General features: G+C 40.3%; 1 protein-coding gene across 1 annotated transcript in view; it reads right to left on the minus strand.

Annotated features, from left to right (window-relative positions):
• Window positions 1-1,851: 1,851 nt before the first annotated feature.
• The window catches only part of Qrfpr (pyroglutamylated RFamide peptide receptor), a 66,024-nt gene continuing 44,823 nt past the window's right edge, over window positions 1,852-23,052 (minus strand). The window contains exons 2-6 of the mRNA XM_027430220.2: window positions 10,005-10,163; window positions 7,911-7,972; window positions 4,227-4,462; window positions 2,926-3,023; window positions 1,852-2,210 (exon numbers count right to left, since the gene is read on the minus strand). Coding sequence (XP_027286021.1) covers window positions 1,852-2,210; window positions 2,926-3,023; window positions 4,227-4,462; window positions 7,911-7,972; window positions 10,005-10,163 — 914 coding nt within the window. The remainder of the gene's footprint in view (window positions 2,211-2,925; window positions 3,024-4,226; window positions 4,463-7,910; window positions 7,973-10,004; window positions 10,164-23,052) is intronic.

The following is a 23,052-nucleotide window of genomic DNA, read 5'->3' on the forward strand; positions in this document are numbered from 1 at the left end:
ATGCTTCATTGACACACTGACAGTCTGTACCAAGTATCTGGTAGCCTAAGTTTTCTGGTTCCCAATTTTTAAAGCTTACACCACAAAACAGCCTTAGTGTTCTTGGCATTTTTACTAGCAGCTGAGAGCAATCAAGACTGGAAACTGGAGGCAGAAGAAACATTTAGGCTACAAGGCTATGACTAGACTTTGAAAATCTTAGATGATGGAAGGGAAATGGCCTGGTGTTCTGATGGTGGCCTCTGAGTCTGTGACATGTTCGAGTTAGAAGACCAAAGAGAGGGGGTTGGAGGGAAGAAATCTCGGTAGACAAATCTCTTCAGTACCCTGATCCATGTCTTGGGGCAGCCCCGGAACAGAAAATTTCACAAGTAGCATTCAGTTATACCTCAACTGTAGTCAACCTATTACACTTATATAAGAAAAGATTGTTCATCCCACTAATGAAAATAAATGGTTTAACGATACAAATATTTGTATTTTAAATTATGTGTGTGTGTGTATGGGGGGAGAGAGAGTGGGTATGTCCTGCCAATTCTTTAGGTCCCTCAAGTGATTATTCCAAGTAGAGAAATAAAATGTAAGTAGGAGGGACAAGTTGGACAGGGTCAAGACAAGACTCAGCAGGAAGAGGGGAACCTGGGGACATGAGCAGGACAATGCTTCAGAAGACATGACTGCTTTATTATTCAAATTTCTTTTCTAATTGTGTCTCATCTAGTTTCCATGATGAATTTAAGAAGTAGAGCAGGTATCAACCTCAGTTTATACAGGAACAAATGGAAACTAAAAAAAGAAAAGAGACTTGTCAGTCACCACAGAAATGGTCACTTGGGTCTTTAGGAAACTCCAGTCTGTGTACTATATTGCTAAGTTGCACTTGACACTTGGCTGCTTCTGTGTTTTCTTAGACTGTGGTATGGGCTTCATTTGCAAAAGAATGAGCACAATTTCAACAGTCACAAGTGATACTCCAATACTAAATTAATATTCTAGGAATAAGTTGCATTGTTAATGTTTTCATTCAATTTAGCAACACATAGAAAGGCATATCACAGAAACAAAAATTACTAGCCAAGAACATTAAGTTTTATACAAGATTATTTGTTTTGCTTTGTTTTGTTTTTAAGACAGGGTTTCTATGTAGGTTTGCAGACTGTCCTGGAACTCTCTTTGTAGATCAGGCTGGCCTCGAACTCATGGAGATCTGCCTGCCTATGCCTCCCCAGTGGTGGGATTAAAGGCACGCACAACCACCACCTGGCAAGTTTTATACAAGATTTTTAAAACTCCACTTTAAGACAGGAGAGATGGTTGCTCTTCAGGGAGGACCTGGGTTTGATTCCCAGGATCCATGTAGCAGCACACAACCATCTGCAAGTCCATTTCCAGGAAACAGGGTCCCCTCTTCTGGCCTCTGTCAGCACCCAGACATGCATGTGGTACACAGACATACACACACGCATACAAACAAAAACAAATTTTTTAAAGTTAAAAAAAACTCCACCTAGCAATCACAAGAATGGCCAAATAATTTTTAAAAGTGATAGTTCATATGTATTTTCAATGGAGAAGTGTTTTGTCACTATCAATGGTTGTTATTATTTTGGCTTCCTGAGACAGAGTCCCTTGTAGCCCAGGTTATCCTCAAACTCATTATGCAGCTGAGGATTATTTTAAATTCCCAATTCCCACTCCCACCTTTTAAGTGCTTGTCAACATTTTTAATACGAAAGCTCTCTACTTTTCTCAACATAATTTTCTTTCAATTACCATACGATGGGTGCTGATTCTGAAGAAACTGTTATAATTAATGTCCACATCTATAGCAGAGGTCTCAGAAATTCAGAACTAAAGAGGACAAGTTGCCACTTGTGATTTCTTCTTCTTCTTCTCTGGCTGTTCACACCACTTGACACTGATGTTGTTGTTCCCAAATGCCTCTTCTCTGATCCCTACAGGATTCTCTCTGCTAGCTAACTTTGCTCTCCTCTGCATAACCATAGCTCCTGAACTTCCATGCTTCCGTGCTGGAGAGAAGGTTTCTTTTACTACACAATAGCAAACTGTAGACACAAAATTTTTTTTGAAGTTTTCATTCATAAGTGCATAGACAATGGGATTACAGATGGAGTTGAAAAATCCAATTATTTGCACTATAGCAAAAATCATCTTGATTGTGACTTCATCATATTCCTTTTCAAAATTACCTGAAATAAAGCAATACTTTAGAACACTTATTGAGCTGACTAAGAGATAACCGTAAATTTCTATCAGAAGTATTTACAAAGTTTTGCACTTGTGCAAGTGGCTAGCTAAGGATATGAATCATTCTCATGCACTACTTTGAAAAAGGCATCTGGTGTCAGGATAAAAACACTTTTGTAATATGTGCTCACCCATGCATTGGCTGGTGCCTGGCATATTCTATAGGATTCGAAGACTTTCAACTCAATAACACCAAGCTTCACATAGCACAGTTACCCTTTATATGTTCTCTTCCATTCCAGAAACAATCTTGTTGAGTCCCAGAGAACACATGAAGGATAACTACTTCCAGACATCTGACTAGAATCCTAGGTACATTAAATTCACAAAGCACAAGCCAAGGTTCTAAACAGAGAAGGCTCTCGAGGTGCCTCCCCATACTGAACAGCTTAGGGAGAGGAGGGGCAAGATAGGAGAAACTCAAAAAGCTATTCTTTATTTTTTCTAACTATGAATGACTTAGTCCTAGTCATGCACAGTTGCCCAGCACAATATGGCTTGATGCTCTTTAACACAAAAAAGAAATGTTTTCTCTTTGACATTTGATTATCCAAGTGAATGGCAACCAGTGAGAAATCAATGATTTCATGTGTGTTCTGTGGGAAATGAACTAGAAATTCCCCCCAAAAAGAAAACAGAAGAGTGACGGGCACTCACTGTATTCAATCATCATGTGAACGATGTGGAAAGGTGCCCAGCACACAGCAAAGAGAGCCACCACTGTCACCATCATGATCACAGCTCTCTTCTTCTTCCTAGATCGACCAAGAAACATTGGTTAGCTTTGCCTCAGCAAATGTGTCAGAGTGACAGCAAAACCATCACTGTGTGAGGCTACTTCACTTAACCACACTTTGTCAAGTGTTGGTGAACTTGTTGAGGCTGTCTGTGGGCAGATTATCAGCTTTCCTCCATCTTTATAGTCTTCATACCTTACATTTCCCTGTGAAAAATGCTCAACCTGGGTCTGAACTCTATTAGACTGCAGACATACAGTATGGCTTTCATTTTCCCAATAAGCCAGTGGACAGAGGCAGAAACTGGGGAAGAGAGAATTTCAATTCACAATGGGGTGGCTAATAAATGATGTCCTCTGGTTTTAAATTTACAAGTGTCTCTTCAGTGGCATGGGATCCATTCCCTCAGCATGTGTGTAAAGCATTCCATACATCCAGCAAATAAATAGCAGTACTTATAATTCAAGGATAGAATTAAAACTTTAAATATGATCAACCATGAATTCAAGCTGAGTTTTTTTTTTTCATTTCCCCAAACTAGATTTACATCTACACAGATCTACACATGTATGTGCTTGGTGCTTTCGGTTTCAAAAGTCCAGGCTCATCATCTGCCATATCAGTCTGGCAACCCTTTCTCCTGGGGAAGTGGTTCCCCTAGGTCTGGAGGTGCTCCGCTATCCTCAAGCTCCAGTGTGTGCACAGAGGCAACTTTTCCTAACTGGTCACTAGAGGTCACTGCACACTTGAAGAATTCAAGTAATCCAGTCAACTCGCTGATCTAGGCAAGGTACAGCTTGTTTGTTTTAACAGTCATTCAACATAAATTATGTCATGGGAACTACAAATACAGCAGTAAAGTTTGTCTTGAAATTGATGCTAATAAATAGAGATAACACTGCCTTTGAGTTAAAATACAAAGTATCAATTATAGTCACTTAAAATAAGCCACATTCTGGGGTTTCAAAGGATTTCCATGCCATGCCAGTATTTTAACCTCACTCTCAAGTGGGAAAGACTAAGACATATTTCTAACACCACTGGTGGTGAGGGGGGACAGTGAGTCTTGACACCAATGCAGAGCATCATGGATTCAAGTAAGTCCAGGCTCTCAAACTGAATTATAAATGATGCCCAGGATGAATTACCCAGGCAACTTTCCCTTCCAGCACAACTAATCAAACACATTTTGAACACTGGTGAACACTTTAATAAACAGACCTGGCTATTTTGAACATTTCCTTTCCATGAATAGTTTGCAGCACTGAGCCATCCCCCACTCTTTTCTTGATCCAAAGCTCGTAACCAATTTTACCATAGAGGACAAGCAGCAGCAAGAGAGGCAGCAGGAAGAGGGTGACAAGGATGAAGGTGGTGTAGATTTTCTGATGCATGGGGCTGCTCCACTCTTCCAAACAGCAGATGTGCTCTTTTTCATATAGGAAGTCATATTTAACCTTTACAGTAAGAACAGTTCTGTCACAAAACACAATAATCAGCATCCAAAGAGCAGAACACAGCTAAGTGTCATTCCACTAAGACATCTTAAAACCTCTCACACCTCCCTCACTACCAGTGGTGTTTTCAGTTGGCTAGAAAGTACACATGGAAAAATATCATAACCTAGCCAGTTTAATGTTAATTCAACTAATACATTTGCTTTCTCAACTTCTGATGAAACAGACTTGGCAAGCATGATTTTTTCCTTCAAAGTAAGAGTAACCCAGCCATATTTCTACCATTATTTCATGTGAAAACCACCAGACATGAAAGCTGGTAGCTTTCAAATGATGAAAAGAACAAGATGCTGGATTTAAAGTATTGCCACTCTATAGATGTTTGCATTGTATTTGTTTAATTATTTGCTGTTCTGAGTCTGTAGACTCACCTTCTAAGTTCTTAATTCGCTGTTCACAACCATGATAGACAGCATCAAATGCTAAAAGGCTCCTTTCAAGAGGCAAAGTAAGCATCTAAAGTATATACTTAGTCTTACAATTGGGATAGGAATACAAAGGAGACACTATTAAATCTCTGTCACTATGGAGTTCCTTGAGGACATATTTCTGCTTAATCTCATCATCAGTCTTCAACATCAGTTCAAAAGTTAAGACAATTTGAGTTGTGGTTCAGGTTTTACTAATGATCATGATTATGAATGATAACACTTAAGAAAACATATTTGAAAATGAATTGTTTCTGACTTCTGTGGGCAGAGCTCACAAGGGTCAGTGGCCATAGTGGCCATGTACTGACACATCCCAAAAGCTCAGGGCTAAACTGTGAATCTCCAGATGGATTCATACTATGCCAGAGATAGACAAATATATATTTGTCTCTCCAAATATATATTAAGATGGATTCATGAAACCAGTTTCAGATTCTCTTTGCCATTTCTTATGGCCATAGGGAACAAACTCTGGGCCTTGCACACATGCAAGACAAGTGCACTAACAGTGAGTTGCACCCCTACCCTGATTTTGTTATATTCAAGCAAACACTTCTCTAATCTTTCATTGTTTGCAACTATGGCTGGGATTGAGCTCTATCTATATTTCCATTCCCTTCACCACCTACTCCAACTCAAAACAGCCATATCCGACATCCATGCCAAACCTTGCTGTTGAGCACAATTCAAATGACTCATGTCATTAAAGGTACCCTCCTCCAGAAACCACAGATATACTGGGCTAGTCTTCTATGTTTTCCTGTCCTGAGTAAAGTTCTGGTCAAAGCAGTCTAGAAAGCAGTTCGGGAAACATGGCATTTTGATAAGGTTCAGGGTGCTGTGGGTTGCATTTTTATTCACTGAGGGGTTAAATAAGAACACTTATACTGAATCCTCCCATTTCCATCTCTGAAGATTATGAGTCAATTCACAATCTGAGAGATCCCAGGGAGAAAAAAGCAAAAGAGCAAGATTGTGAAAGGCAAAGACTGGCTTTGATGCTGTCTATCACCCAGGAACAGGCTCAGGCTCTCAAACTCAATTCAGTTCTCACTAATGGAGTCTCAAAATGATTGTGGTACTGGGATGCACATTGATATATTTATTTCAAAACTGAAATCTGGCTTTTTTCCCACAAGAAGCAAATAGATTTTGATTGAGTTTAGCAATGAGCATGGTGTTGTCTATGCAAGCAGACAGATCCATTTTCTACAAATTAAATGGTTTATGTATTTAGAATATGTGATGAGTATTTTATTAAAATGGTAAATCTGTTTGATTTCTCTGGCAGGGAATGAGCTCCAGGATTGAGCACTAGATGTTGTCTTGTATAAAACATGCTGCTGGAGGTATGGGTGGTGTCACCAGAAAGAGGCGGCCAAGGCAGTTGGTAGAATGAGTAATGGGTTGGAGAATGGAAGTGTAGCCAGAGCCTCCAATGTGTTATCAGAAAAAGCTAGACAGAAATAATCAGCCCTGAGCGGCACCCATGCCAGGACCAAGACATCGGCTCAGGCTCCCTCCTCTCTTTCTTGCTTTCGGAGAGAGGTGCTAAGAGTGTGCAGAGAAGCCTGAAAGCTTCTCAAGTTAAGGGAAAGACAGGATTTTTAATAACTCCAATTTTAGTATGTGTGCTTCCAGAGCAAACACCACATTTTAAAGTGGTCATTATTGGGATTTTGTGTGACCTCGGCACTGTCCTGGGCATCTTATAGCAGAGCAGATACAGTGCTTGTGACTGACAGGGCCACAAGAATTTAATTATCTGTATGACTGGAAGAGTTGCAGGGCCTAATCAAATTTCCATCCATATTTCACTATGAAGTTCTCAGGTGATATTTTCACAGGTCGCAACAGAATAAAGCTAATTTTTGCTCTCACAGAGGCTAGCCTGCTCAATATATCAGTTACACAAAAAATATTGGGACACTTTATTTATTCTTGTATTTTTAGTATTAGATTGTGCACTTGCTGAGCAAGCTCTGGAACACTGGGATAGCGCCCTCACCCTTGGGTACTTTCTTTCATGTACTTTCTTTCATCTCAGGTCTCATTTGGAATCCTCGTTGAAAATAGGGCATGCTCAGGAAGGATTCAGATTTGCCTATTTCTATTTAAGGGTACAAAAGAATGAATATACTGCTTCATAGATTTATTATTCCAGGCTGGGTGATAGATGCCCTATTGTCTTTGAAGACTAATGTCTGTTTTACACTACAAGCCATGCTAATGTTCCAGGTAAACAGGTTAAGCTGTGCATACCCACTATTCTAACCTGTTCTTTTACTGTAAATCCCTACACATGGCAGAAGAATCTCACAAAAGGTGTCTGAAAAGAGGAAAGAGGGAGAAAATTAAGACCTGGACATGCTTCTAATTCAGATTTCAATTTGTTAATGGATAGGACAACAGGAAAATCTGCTAGCAAGGATACAATCTGTTAGTTTTAAGTGACTTACAATAAAAGAAATTTAGCCAAGCAGAGGTGGCACACATCTTTAATCCCTGAATTCAGGAGGAAGAGGTGGGTGTATCTCTGAGTTTGTGGCCAGCTTGGATTACAGAGTAAGTTCCAGGACATCCAGGGCCACACAGAGAAACCTTGTCTCAGAAAATAATAATAATAATAATAATAATAATAATAATAATAATAATAATAATAATAAAAAGTCATTAAACTTCATGTAACTAGACTGGAATATTTTAAGAGAAACACATTAAGCTAAGAAAATGGAGAGAAGGTCATTTCGGAACTTAACTTTTTGTAACCTGAACTTTAAATATTAGCAGTGCAGTATCCAGTAGACATAAGGGAATAAATAAGGGAAGACAATTTTAAAACATCATCTAATTTCAGTGAAATGGATGAGATCATATATATTCACCACAGTATTCTGAAAGGAAAGAAAATGAATACAAGGAAGAGGGTTGAGAAAATATCTCAGTTCTGAGTCTACCTCAAGTCGCTGCACATGCCACATGGGTGATCCTATGATGACGGCCACCAACCACACCACACCTGCAAAAATATGGCAGTTATCGAAACAGAGCACAGATCGGTAAGCTACATGCATGCTTAACTCTCTAATCATAACGATGCCTGGTTCACTTTGCTCCCATCTTCTCTGCCATGGGGTAGAGCAATTATCTTCTCAAAGGGTCTCTGTCTTTAAAATGCTTTTGCAAGGGTCTTCCTAAAAGAGTGTGTGTGTGTGTGTGTGTGTGTGTGTGTGTGTGTGTGTGTGTGTGTGTGTGTGTGCATGAGCACATATGTTTGTGTTCTCCCATGGGTGTGAAGACCCTAGAGAAGAACATCAGATATCATGATCTAGCACTTTCTACATTATTGCATTGGGATAGAGTCTCTCACTGAAGCTAGAGCTCACTATTTTCAGCTAGACTCCCTGGCCAAAATGCCCAGTAATTCTCCTGTCTCCCTCACCCCAGTGCTGGGGTTACAGACATACCTGGCCATGCCTGTCTTTTTATGTGGGCATTGGGTCCTCATGCTTGTACAACAAACACTCTTACTCTCTGAGGCATCTTCCCAGCCCCTGCATATTTTATAGTATTAAAAACTCTTTTATATGACTGAATTGCCTAGAGGGTAAAAAATCCACATTCTATAGCAACAGCCTGATATATCCTCATTTTCTCCTTTTACCAGGGCGTGTTTTCCCACCTAGACCCTGCTGGGGAAGGATTAAGTGGCTCATTTTCATGGTTACATCCCAGAAAGCCCTGCCCTGTTCGACATCATATTTGTGCCTTGCATGGGTCATTCTGTCATCACTGTCCATCTGTGGATTTGTTTCCAGGATAACTCAGAAGTCACCTTCCCTAAGTGACTTGAAGATTGCTGTCATTTCCAAACAAACTCTGCTTCTCTAGTGGTTCTGTACCTACCCTTATTCATGTCTTCTCAACTTCCCCTGACATGCTGCAGGGCAAAGACAATATCTTCAATGAGAATCTAAGGAAAATTCTCAGCCCTTAGTAGGAGCTGATCAATGTTCGTTGGATCAATGAATAACTTCATACACATTGAAATTTATTTCTGTGTACGGATATTTTGTCTGCGTGAATGCTGGCATTGAAGTCAGTTATGAGCCACCATGTGGGCGTTGTAAAGCAAACCTCACTCCTCTGGAAGATTAGACAGTGCTTTGAAGCACTGAGCCATCTCTCCAGCCCCTAAATGAATAACTTTTAAATATATTATAGACCATCTTCTATTACTTCTTCTTTAATTCTAAAATACATGTATCATTTTAAAAGATTTACTTTTATTGCTTTATTTATGTGTATGTGTGAGTGGATGTGCCTATGGAGGCTGTGCTAGAGTTACAGCCAGTAGTTAGCCATCCAACTTAAATAGAATGGAAATCAGGTCCTCTCAAAGAGCAGTATGTTCTCTTATCAGAGGAGCAATCTCTTTAGCCCCCAAAACATGTATCAAGATTGAGACAGAAAGGAGCGAACCGATGGGGTATATGCAAAAGACTGGACACCTCAAACCACACCCTAAATACTTACACATTGTGAGAAACTACTCTTAAAAGTGCGTGGATACGGTGTGTTCTGTAATGAGAAATGACATTAGCATAGAATTGGCATACCTGGTGCTCTTACCTAGTATTATACTTTGCATCTGAAATTAAGGATTCCTGTGTTAATGGCCTGGTTGTCAGCTGATGAATGTGAGAAGTGAGGGCTCTATCTTCAAAGGCAGATTACTCCATTGATAAACTTAATCAGAATGGTCTATTAAGAGGTGGGACCAGAGAGAAGGCACAGGTCACTGATTATTTGACTCTAAAAGACATTCATGTCCCTAGACCATTACTCTCTGTCCCTCTGCCTCCTGTCTAGCAAGAGGTAAGCCACCCAATCTGGCACAAGCTCCCCAACATGTGCTTTTCCTCACCACACAAGGGCCCAGCAACAACATAGCCAAGGAGTATCATCTGAACCAGTAAGCAAAGATAAGAATTTGTCAGAGTTATTCAACTCAGATGCTTTATCACAGTGCCACAAAGTGACAAACATACCTAGCATTGTGAAAGCCCTTTGATTGGTGTACTGTTGCTTCATTTTAAAAGGATGCACAAGTCCCTGGTACCTCTCCACGGCAATGCAGGTCATAGTAAGGATTTCTGTCACAATGGCAGTGCACTGGACAAATGGCACCATCTTGCAAATGAAGGCCCCTATGATAAGGAAAGAAATATATATATATATATATATATATATATATATATATATATATATGAAAAACAAGGTGATATGCAGTCTGTCTCATTTCAACTGTCACATTAATTAATTCTGAGCCTCTACTCAAAGCTTCATGATTATAACTATATTACAGACACAAAATAAGTGTGTTGTGGGCTTATGTTTTCTTTCTCTAGCTGATTTCAATGTTCTAAAGGCCAAACAAGTATGCATACTAAAGCAATGGAGGACCAATTCAGACCTAGATACTAACACCAGGCAGGAGAAGCCCATGTGAGTAGGTAGAGATGGTGGAACATACCAAACTTCCTAGCACTCAGGAGATAAATTCAGAAGCAAAACAAAGGATGACACCACCTTGACTCTTGCTCAGGGAAGGGGAAAGTATGATGTGGTCTTAGGGTCTGAGTTGCTGGGTCATCTGTTTCCTCCCCTTTAGCTTCTCTGTGAAATCATAACCAGGAAATAATTGCCATCAGAGTCCCAAAGTTCAGCTCTTACCATTTATTTTCCTTTGGATCTCTGTCCAAGGCTTTATATAAAGTGTTCTATCACTATCCTTACCACTGACTGTGTTTTCTCTAGTGTGGCTTCCCAAGATGCTGCACTGTGAACACTCTGCATGCGATTTGTGTGGTAATTCCAAATAATTTAATGTGTTGTTAAACATGCTAGAATCTAACAATTTGATGTCAATCTGCTCTTTCTGGTCCTTTACCAGAAAGCCCTGTTCTGACATGTCTGTTGTTCTTGATGTCTGTGGTGGCTATTCTTGCTTGACAACTTAACTACGTATGGAATTAAGGAATGAGAGGCCTTTGCTTAATTTGAAGTAGGAAGAGCCACTTCTAATCCAAAGCCTTTGAGCTGGGAAAAGACGCATTTTAAACCAGACCCAATCTGGAACATACCTTCTGCTGGAAGTCTATGTAAGGACATAGAAGAGGGGCATTTTTGCTCTTTGCCTGCTTGTTCTCACACATTTCTTCAGTGGCATTAGTCTGATTCTTCCAGCACATACTAAAGACCAGCTGAGGCATCAAGCCTTCTGCTCTGAGCAACTAACTATTAGTTTCTTGGACTTTTTGTTTACAGCCAGCCATTGTTGGATTAGCTGACCCAAAACCAGTAAGTCATTCTAACAAATCCCCTTTCTACATATAGAGGGGTTGATTCTATAAGTTCTGTTACTTTAAAGAACCTTGACTAATAGATCATCTGGCCTTCCCACCCCTTTCCTCTTAATTATTCTTTGTTATCAGAGAAGCACCAGCTCACGGAGGAGACCTGAGAGGTTCTGTAACCCAAATTCATACCATATCAATTCTTCTCTGGATAAAATTGCATTCCTATAGTTACCTTCACAATGAACCCAACTCACTTTAACGACAGTATTTTAAAACATTTTCATAATCCTTTGAAAATTTCTTACAAATTCCCATCACCTTTCACAAACATTTTGCCAAGCTGTGCAAAACTCTGTGGTAGCTTCCTTGTATACACCCATCTGAGGCCTTTGCAAGGCATGTCTTTCACCTTGAAGTGTTTCTTCTAAAATAATTTCCACATATAATTAACAGAAATATCTGTTCAAGTGTCATTATGATGATTAATTCCGTATGCCAAGTTCACTGGGATAATGGATGTCTTATTTAAGACATTTAGCTGGTGAAGCAGTATTTCTGACTACATCCGTGGATATATTTCTGAAAGAAATTAACCTTTTGATAAGTGAAGCAAATAAAGATCTTCTCTCTCCAGTGTGGATGGCCATTTAATGTGCTGGGTGCTCACATGAAAAGTAAGCTAGAGGAAGGCAAACCTGATCCCTGAGATACACCTCCCCTGACCTTGAACATCAGGGTCCAAGGTTCTTGGGTTTATACTGTAACTATATCACTAGGTTTCTTGAGCCCCCCAGCTTACAGAAAGCAGATAATGGGATACACTAGCCTGAATAAGAGTGAGCCTGCCACTCAAAATTTCCTGTATATTTCTGTATATATTTCATATATATATATATATATATATATATATATATATATATATATAAACTTCCTGTATATTTCTCTGTATTACCTGTTTATTCTGTTTCTCTGGATAACATTGAATTCATGTATTTCATTTTCACAATGAAGCCAACCCATCTTAACAACTGTAGTTTTCTTTTAATTTTGTAACTTGTTGAGAATGTCTTAGACTGTACTTGATCACAGTCACCCTACTCCTTCTTCAGATCCACTGTAATTCCCTATATCTCCAAACTCCATGTTCTCTTTTATAAAGAACCACTGGAACCAATTTGTGCTTCCATATACTCCTAGGTATGTGGTCTTCAGCTGGAGTATGGTTGACCTACCAGGAGCTACACCTTTAAAGAAAACTGGCTCTCTTTTTCTCAGAAGCCAACAATGGTCCACAGCTCCCCAGTTGAGGCGTGGGGGTCAGTAACTCCTCTCTCTATGCTGGAATGTTGATTTTTTACATTTAACTCAAAACAAATTTAGTTATTAAAAGGTAAAAAACACAGGTGTAACTTAGTGACAGAGCACTTGCTTGGGTTCAATCCTAAGTTAAAAAAAGTAAAGAACTGGTAAAAGTTAAAAGGTAAAAACAAACAAGGGGCCGACCATGGTGGTGCACACATTGGATCCCAACACTGGAGGCAGAAGCAGGTGGACCCCTGAGAGTTTCAGGTCAGCCTGCTCTGGAGTTCCAGAACTGCAAAGGCTTTTCAGAGAGAATCTGTTTCATTAACAAACAAAAGTAAACCATGAAGGGCACCAAGGAGAAAACACAGAGGGCCAGATATAAATGGTACATGCGTACAATGCTAGCACTTGGGAGGAAGATCAGGAGTTCAAGGTAATATTTAGCTATAGAGTGAGTTCAAGGCCAGATGAACTCTCTAATAATGTTATCCATGGGTCTTGCAGCTGTTGAAAATTCGGAATGTGAGTAATTTGAATTATATACCCTCTGCAAGTGTAAAATATACTTATTTTTGTTTTTATTTGGGGGTTTTGTTGTTATATTTGTTCGTTTGTTTTGAGGCAGGATCTCTCTACACAGCCCTGCCTGTCCTGGAACTCCCTATGCAGATCTGGCTGCCTTCGAACTCATAGAGATACACTTGCCTCTGTCTCCAGAGTGCTAGGACCAAAGGCGGGTCACACATCTTTTAATGCTATGTAGATGCATATGAATAGATGGATGGTGCAAATATATTTTGTTTGTTTTATTATGTATTGATAAATACTCCTAATACAAGAATATTTGTTGATTTTATCCACTGATGTACTCTAACATTTAGAACAGCTCAATAAGCATTCCAGCTGCAGACAATGACTTACAAGGAGCTCTCAATGTGCAAGAACATTCCATTCAATGTGGGAAGTTCTGATCGAAGAATGTGTTTTTTAGTTCCAATTGATTCAAAGTTTGCTTTCAGAGTCTCAGAAAAAGCCAAGAATCCCTTCTTAAATCATGTATGTGGCTCCTTGTATATTTTTGTCATTCCTGTCTTTTCTAATTGGCTCGTGTTCTTAATTTGATACACTTTTCAGACCTTTTAAGTCCTAAACCAGTAAACTCAAGTTAGACACAGCCAGGGCAGATAGGGAAACTTTCTTGTGTCTCTGGCCTGCCATGAACCACTGCCACCAATGCCCAGTTATAAACCCATTTTAAGGATAATTTGATCAAACTTTTTTCTACTCTTTTGATCAAATTGTTTATATAAAATGTTGAGATGCATGGTGGTGGGGTGCATGCCTTTAATTTCAGCACTTAGGAGGAGACACAGGTGGGTCTTTTTGAGTTCAAGGCCAGCCTGGTCTACAGAGCTAGTTCCAGGACAGCTAGAGCTATTGCACAGAGAAACCCTATCTCTTTTTTTTTTTTTTTAAAGAAAAAAGAAAAAATGTTGAGACAGCTCATGGATAGAAGAAAAACCAGATGACATATCCTATAAACACATTAATTGTCAATGTGTTTTAGGAGTAACTACCCAAATAAATCAGAATCTTATTTGCAGTGTATTTCATTATAAATACATTCATTTTATACATCATGCTAAGATGGTGTACCTGACAATTAATTCCTGATACTAGGATGTATTCTGACCCTAACTTACATGAATAGCCATCCTGAAAATTTCATCCTTTATAGATAGGTATTAGTAATATTTATCTGCCATTGAACCCATGTATTTCATAAAATGCTATGAACACCCAGTATAGGGTGTGTTCTTTTGTGAACCACAGCTCTGCACCATATGCAGGCTGGGTTTTAAGCCTTAACGAGAGAAAACTGAGCAAGCACAGTGAGATTCAGCTGTGTTTTGAAAGAGTGTAAAAGAAATAGAAGGGGGGTTGAGGTAGTATGGTTGCAATCATACTGGCAGATCTCTACTTTGTATTACCATTTATCTCTGTTCACTCTTGGGCCTTGCCTGTTTAGAGTCCATTGCTCCATCTTTATGCTGATCACATAGGCCTCCAAAATACCTTCCAGTATATCCCCTTAAGCTTTTTTTGTTATCAAATGTTGTTTGAAATAAACTAAACCCACTTGATATTGCTATCTGATTTTCTCCAATGTAGAAGACTAGGGTTGTGGGGGTGGGAGAGATGGCTAAGAGGTTACGAGCACTGGCTACTCTTTCAGAGGTCCCAAGTTCAATTCCCAGCAACCACATGATACCTCGCAACCATCCATAATGAGATCTGGTGCCCTCTTGTGGCCTGCAGGGACACTTGGAGACAGAACATTGTATATATAATAAATAAATAAATCCTTAAAAAATGAAAAGAAAAAGAAAACTAGGGTTGTAATTAGAGTAGCCATCTGTAGACAAGAGTCAAACCATTGAGAAGATGGTATAATGTTCTATAATTGCATTGTGGCTTTCTGTGATGTAGGGAAAAAACACACAACTGGGCACACACACACACACACACACACACACACACACACACACACACACACACACACACGGGGAGAGAGAGAGAGACAGACAGAGAGACAGAGACAGAGAGAGACAGAGACACAGAGACACAGAGAGACAGAGAGAGGATCAAAAGAAGGTGTTAGTTCCCCTGGAGTTGGAGTTTTGGAGTTACAGGTAGTTATGAACTGCCATATGTGGAGACTGGGAGTTGGACTTTTATTTTCTGAAGGAGCAGCAAGTACACCTAATTGCTGACCATGTCTCCAGTCCCCACACTTGCAGTTTGAACAAGTAAAGACTGCTCTATATCAGCTCTGTACACAATAACAGCTCAGAAGAATATCGGACAGTCTAGCAGGTGAGTACTTTACTTTCCTATTCCAAATGAGCAAACATATTTACAAGTTGCACACCTTTGTCTAAATACACCCTTAAGTTCCTAGTTTTGTTCTTATTTACCAAATTCTGAACCTTATTCATTCTGCTCAATTATATCCTATAGAAGGAAAGTAGGGAACAAATCAAATACAGTCAAAATCAGTATTGCTATCTATGCAACCTGTAGCAGAAAGCCAAAGGAGAACTAACTATACATTCCTCAACTGGAAAGCCCCCTTGAAACCATTCCTTCTGGTGATTTTCAATTAATTTCCCAAGGTGTGTGGTGTTCTGCATGGGGGTTGTTACTGCAGCCCAGAAGGAAGAAGGGTCAAGCCAAAGCAGACAAGGAGAGGAGCCCCCAAGCTCTAGTACTGCCTCAACTGGGACAGTTCTGATTGGACCTGGACTTCATTATGTGAGTGAGCTCCAAGTTAAAGAGAGTATTATAAAAACCCAATATGAGCTTTTACAATAGACATTGGGATATCATGAGAGTTTAAACCAGTGGTTCTCTTCCTAATTCTGTGACGATGCTTTAATACAGTTTTCCATGTTGTGGTATGTCCCGCGCCCGCTCTGTATTCCTCGCCAGCAAGAAATACACGCAGGACATTCGGATCCTTCTGCAGACAAGCTTTAATGCATTTTACCAGAGTGGAGACTGAACAGAGACTGAGCAGAGACTGTAAACTAAGAAAACCATCCCTTATAAAAGGCTGACCAGCCGCCTGGGACGTATTACCCTATGAGTGGCTTCAGCTCCTCAGGCAAAAATGAGCCACGGGATAGGCAGAGATCAAAGGAATGGAGATTACCCAGCGCCTGTGAAGTAATTCACACCTTGGTGTCTTCAGGCAACATTATAATGCAGGAACCGGCTTCCTACATATCCCCCTTTTTTTATTAATTAATGAAAAGGCTTTATATTATTACAAGCAAATAGGTCACCCATATGTTGAGGGATAGAGGTAGAGGTTGACCTTCCCAAAATCAAACATTAAGACTGTGTACGGGAGTCGCCATCAGGCTGTTAGCTTGACCCGAAGCGCTCTTGACCTGTCCTCTGCCGTTTTTCTGGGAAAGGGAGACTCGGGGCAGGTAACCCTTATGTAGGTCAACGTACCTCCCAGAGAAGCCTGTATAATAGGCAACTCTGTGTGATGCCTATGCTCAGCATCCCTCTTTGGGGCTGCACAAACCAGACATTCTACCCTGTGCAGTGAGCCTAGGCTCCGGGTGTGTAAGAGCTGTCTGGCCGGCGGCCTATCGCTTAGCCAAAATATAAGCGCTTGGGTGATCTCTTGGTTTGAGCCCTGGAGCTTACATGCCAGTCAAAAGTAACAGCAATCCGTAAGCGGCTGCATCAAACAATTACCCCCACCCCTTAATTAGTTGCCATCTCTCCGCCAAGGACAGGAGTTAATCTGGATAACAATAGCGGCTCTCAACTCCCGGGGGTAGAGGGTGGAGTTTCGACTTTTGAAGGTCTGTAGAGGCTCTTTAGGTTGAATCTTTCTGGGATCCACAGGGGATTCTCTTTATCCTGTGAGAAAACATAATATCGCTCCCCTGGATCTTATGAGAATAGGATCCGGGCCTTTCTAAAAATCAGTTAAGATATCTTTTTATTTTACCATTTCCTTTTGGCCTTTTAGTTTTTGAGGTGAGACGCTTGGCCCGAGCGTCAATGTTAATGAGGCTTTAAAGCCCCAGGCATTCCAGGCCTTTAAGAAGTGTTGAATAGCAGGCATGGCCTTTTCCCCTATCAAAGACTGGGAAAGCCATCTGTAATTTTCTCCGCTCCTCTGATGGTAAGAAGGAGTCGGTTCCAAATAGTGGGTGTGCTGATAGAAGTACACCCGCTGAATTAACAGGCGATGGCCTCATATTTGTTTTTACTTTTGGCAGCTCCTCCTCTAGCTCTGTTTTCTTGTTAGAGTCTAAAATCTTAGAGTCTGAGCTGCTCAGCTCCAAGGCTTCCAGTTTCGTTGTAGGGCAGAGGCTAGGTTCCTCATCTCTCCTAAATTTACCGGGGTGTGACTGGCCATTTCTCATTCTTTCTCCCTCCTTTTTTGTCTCTCCCTCATCTAGCTGAGCTGTTCCTTTTAAAACTTTATCTCTTGAGCTTTTTGTTGTAGTTTTTCTTTTTATATACACTCCCTTGTCACTAGACACCCCGGGAGGTGCTTTTTTCTTATACGTTGTAGTTTCTCTTCTTACACACATTCCCATGTCACTAGACATTCCGGGAGGTCCTTTTTTCTTATATTTTATTGTTAGGCGCGCCCCATCTCTCACCATATTCGGTTTCTGATATGTAATTTTGGACTTCTTTAAGATTGCTACAACAGTGAGAAAAGTCAAAATAGCTCCTAGTAAAAGCATAGAAGCCTCTATATTAACCTCCCACAATAGCAACATTCCCAAGCCAAAGTCCAGAAAAATCATACCTCTCCGAATTTCTCTCATTACATTCGGTTTCTGATATGTAATTCTGGACTTCTTTAAGATTGTCCCAAGCCAAAGTCCAGAAAAATCATACCTCTCCGAATTTACCATCCTGCAGTTCTGAATCCGCCTTGTAGCCAAGGGGTCTCCGTGGTGCTGGAGATGTTAAGATTCCCGGGTTTCGGCACCATATGTCCCGCGCCCGCTCTGTATTCCTCGCCAGCAAGAAATACACGCAGGACATTCGGATCCTTCTGCAGACAAGCTTTAATGCATTTTACCAGAGTGGAGACTGAACAGAGACTGAGCAGAGACTGTAAACTAAGAAAACCATCCCTTATAAAAGGCTGACCAGCCGCCTGGGACGTATTACCCTATGAGTGGCTTCAGCTCCTCAGGCAAAAATGAGCCACGGGATAGGCAGAGATCAAAGGAATGGAGATTACCCAGCGCCTGTGAAGTAATTCACACCTTGGTGTCTTCAGGCAACATTATAATGCAGGAACCGGCTTCCTACAGTGGTAACCGATACCATAAGATTATTTCATTGCTACTTCATAACTGTAATTTGCTACTGTTATGAGTCATAATGTAAATACCAGATATGCAAACCCCAAGAGGGTCACAATCCCACAGGTTGAGAACCTCTGATTTAAACTATTCACAGCAAAAACAAACATACTATTAAATGTATTTAAAAACATGGGCTGCCTGCCTCTTCTTAGCCTCAACCTTCTTGATACAATTGTCTCATGACTTGTGAACTTTTGCTAATGTTCTGTTGATGCAGGAGGAGATGGAGAGGGCTTTATCACAGGAAAGAAAACTTTCCTGAAGGACAAAGAAGGAGGCATCAGAGGCCCGGTTTTCTGCAGACAAAATCCTCTGGTTTCCCAGAACCACAAGGAGAAATAGCAGGCTGCCACAGAAAACTTGCAGGTGGAAATGAGCTGCATAAGTAGCAATGTTTCCTGAATTCATGGAAAGAAACAAAAAATGTACTGCTGGCATTGAGAAGATACAGATGGCTGCATTTGTATCATGATGCCTATAGTAAAATAATTGTTTGCCATGTGACCATTACTGTGACAGATATCCTTAGGTTTATTTTTTATTTCTTGAAATGAGACAAATATTCATATGCAGTTATAAAAATACATATGAAAGCTCTCATAAAAATATTACATAACTGGAGCCACTAGTAATGATAACATTTCAGGAAGTCCCCTAGACTCACAGAAATCATTGCAATTTTTAACAGTTCATTCCTTTATACTAATGAGTAGTATGTCACAGTGCATCTGTGCCACAGTTTATAATCACTAGTCACTGAAGGAGATCAGCGAATACTCCAGTTGTTATTACAAGTATATCAATTTTGAAACTGACACAGATTTTGCTGTGAATACAAGTTTTCACTTGTTTAAGATCAATATCCCAAATCTATTTCTAAACTTGTTAGTGACTGTGTATTTGTTTTTAAGAAAAGCTGCTGCATCTTTTGCACAGTGAATACATCACTGTGTATTCTTTTATTTCTTGGTTTGTTTTTGAGACTATATTTTAATTACAACATTTCTCCCTTCTCTTTTCTCCCTCCAAACCCTCCCATACACTCCCCGCTGCTCTCCTCCAAATTAATAGCTGCTCTTCTCATAAATTATTATTGCATGCATATGTGTTTTGTATATATATTCCCAGGTATAGCCTTTTGAGTTCATAAAATGCTACCTGTATGTATGTTTTCAGGGCTGACCATTTGGCACTGGACAATGAATTGATGTGCTTTTCCCTAGGGAGGGCCACCTCTCCTGCTCCAGTTTTCCTCAACTGGCTATTGGTTTTTGTGGGCTTGGGGCCTTGTGGGCTTCTCTCCATGCACATGGCATGTTCATTGGTGCCCTATTCAGTTCCCATTTGAGTTGTCCTTGTTGGGGAGATTTTATGGGTGTAGTTCCTGTTATTACTAGAGTACACAATATCAGTAAAAATCCCTGAACTTCCGGCTCTTGTAATCTTTTCACCACCACAGTGTTCCCTGAGCCTAAGTGGTGGGAGGTTTTTCTAGAAGTATCCATTTGGCAGGACTCTACAACTCCGCATATTGACTGGTTGTGCTTTTCTATAGTAATCCCCTTGTGTTGCCAAAAGAAATTTCCTTGATGAAAAGTGAAGACTTCATTTACCTGTGGATATAAGGACAAATGTTTATAGATTATTGTTATGGATTATGCTGATTTAATAAATTAGTGGTTGTAGATTATTCTCCAATAATCATGATTTCACTAGCACAGGTTTGTTAGGTTTTCAGTACCAGGCATGGTATCCCTCTTGTTGGGCTTGTCTTAAGTGCAATTAGAGAGCTGTTGGCTCCTGCCAATGTATGTGTGCCACTTTTGTTCCTGTAGAGTTACTGTACCATGCTGGTTATTGGTTATTGATGTGGTTCATAGGTGTTATAGATGTATAGGACTATTGGCTGCTTTCCTCCTCTGGAAGTTTGCATGGTACCTTCTGGTAGCATTAAAGATAGTCCTCAAGGAGGAGGCTTTGAGCTCAATTTCATTTCAAGGGCCTCTGGACCCTGTTTCTGAAGTGCATGAAGTCCTTACCAATAGGGACTCACCTTCAGCCTCTGGGGAGCAACCAAGGGTAATTAATAGCAATAGTCTGTGATGTATTGGGATTCTCTTAAACAGCTCTGACCATCCACTCAACAGTGGGCTTCTCATGCCTGTATTGAGGCTTTTGTTAGGTCTTTAGCTATCAGAAGTAGCACTGTGAGCCCAAATGGGAACTTTTCATTCAAAATACATATACACTAATTTGTGTGTATTGTAGGTATTTTATAGAGATGGTTAAGAGTGTGGTTCTTTGTGAGTTTTTCGAATGGCCTTACTGTTATCTTACCCTCCTCCATCCTTCTCAGTACTTCTCTCCCCCCCTCCCTAGTTAATGTCTCCTCTTTTCCCCAAACCATGCTATTTCCCTCTCTATTGCTCTCCACCTCCAAAATCCACAATGGTCCTTTTAACTTGCATGGCTTCTGCCATTACTCCAGTTATGTAGCCACATCTGAAGATTTGTACCTAGGAACTTTAGACTGGAGAGAACATGAGACATTTGTCCTTCTTGGTCTGAGTTACCTCACTCAGTATAATCATTTCTAGTTCCATCCATTATATACAGATTTTGTTATTTAATTTTTCCTTATAGCTGAATAGTATTCCATTGTGTATATGTACCATATTTTTATTAAAATAATTTTAATGTAGTATATAATCTGATCATAGTTTCCCTTTCCTCATCTCTTTCCAGAACCTCCTTACCTCCACATCCATCAAATTCCATGCCTTCTTTCTTTCTTTCTCTCTTTAAAAAACAAACAGGCAAACAAAAAACAGACAAACCATAATAAAACAAAGCAAATAGAAAAAAAAGAAAAATCATAAGAAATGTAGACACACACACACACACACACACACACACACACACACTGACTCACTCACTCACCATACCAAAAAAAAAAAAAAACAAAACAGAAAATTGGAAACCATAATAGATATGCAAAAGACAAGTAAGGTTCAAACAAAGCATTATAAGATAAAACATTTCAAAACATGTCTTTGAGTTTGTTTTGTGTCTGTCATCTATTGTTGGTCATGACAGATGCTGTTAAGTATCGTTTTTATTCCCAGTGAGTCTTCATTGAAGAAAACTGGTTTTTCTTTGTGAGTGGTTATCAGTTGGAGACAGCTTCTGGGCTAGGGATGGGGACTGTCTACCTCCCCTCTCAGCACTGGGACCCTATGTTAGATAGTTTTATGTCAGCTTTACACAGGCTAAAGTCATTTGAGAAGAGGGAACTCTTGGGAAGCTTTGCCCAGTCTTGCTCTTCCCAGTCCAGACCCCTCCCCTGAGAATGGGCCGCTCCACCCACAGGAGGCATCTAAAGTACCCCCCTTATGGTTTCCCCTTGTAGTTTCTCTTCTTCCCTTAGAACCACCCAGGAATGCTTTGTTCAGATTAACCCTGGATTTACTAATTTGGCCTGATCTGATTTATTGCATCAGCAGAGAGACTTAATATTGGGTACAGAAACCTTTCAGGAACCTCAATTAAGACAATGTCTCCATAAGATCTGGTTGTAGGCAAGCTGTAAGGCATTTTCTTAATTAGTGATTGATAGGGGAGGGCTCAACCCATTGTTGGTGGTGCCATCCCTAGGCTGATGATCATCATAAGCAGTCTGAGCAAGCCATGAGAAGCAAGCCATGAGGAGCAATGCAGCACCCCTCCATGGTCTCTGCATAGGTTCCTGCCTCCAGGTTCCTTGCCTGTTTGAGTTCCTGTCCTGACTTCCTTTGATAATTAACAGTGCTGTAGAAGTGTAAGACAAATAAACCCTTTAATCCCAAGTTATTTTTGGTGATGCTGTTTCATCGCAACAATAGAAACCCTAATGCGCAGGCCCCATGCATATTTCCACCATCTCTGTGAATTCATATGTGTGTCAACCCTGTTGTGTCTGAAAGGCACTGCTTCCTAGTTGTCTTCCATCTCTCTAGCTCCTTCAATCTCTGTGCTTCCTCTTTGTCAGAGTCCCCTGAGTCCTGAGAGGAGGGAGGTGATAAGAAAGACATCCCACTTAGGACTGAATGTTTCAAGGTCTCCCACTCTGCACATTGTCCCATTGTAGGTCTCAGTATTAGCTACCATATCCTGCAGGAAAAAAACTTCTGTGATGATGCCTGAGTAAAGCACTAATCTATGGCTATAGCAGAATGTTGTTAGGAGTCGTTTTATTACTAGGTTCCTTTAATAGAATAGTAGGGTTTGATTCTTCCTAGGCCCATGTCCTTACGTGTAGTCAGAGCCACATGAGCGGTGTCAGGCACAGGTTCCCTGTCATTTGATGAATCTTAAATCCAGTCAGATCCTTCCATCTGTTGGAGGATATTAGGTTTTTCTGATATCCTGGCTATTGTGAATAGAGCAGCAATGAACATGGCTGAGCACATATCTGGAGCAGGATGTCAAGTCCTTTGGATATATGTCCCGGAGTGGTATAGCTGGTGATGCAA

Source organism: Cricetulus griseus, chromosome 8, assembly GCF_003668045.3.
Source record: "Cricetulus griseus strain 17A/GY chromosome 8, alternate assembly CriGri-PICRH-1.0, whole genome shotgun sequence".
Classification (NCBI taxonomy): Eukaryota; Metazoa; Chordata; class Mammalia; order Rodentia; family Cricetidae; genus Cricetulus; species Cricetulus griseus.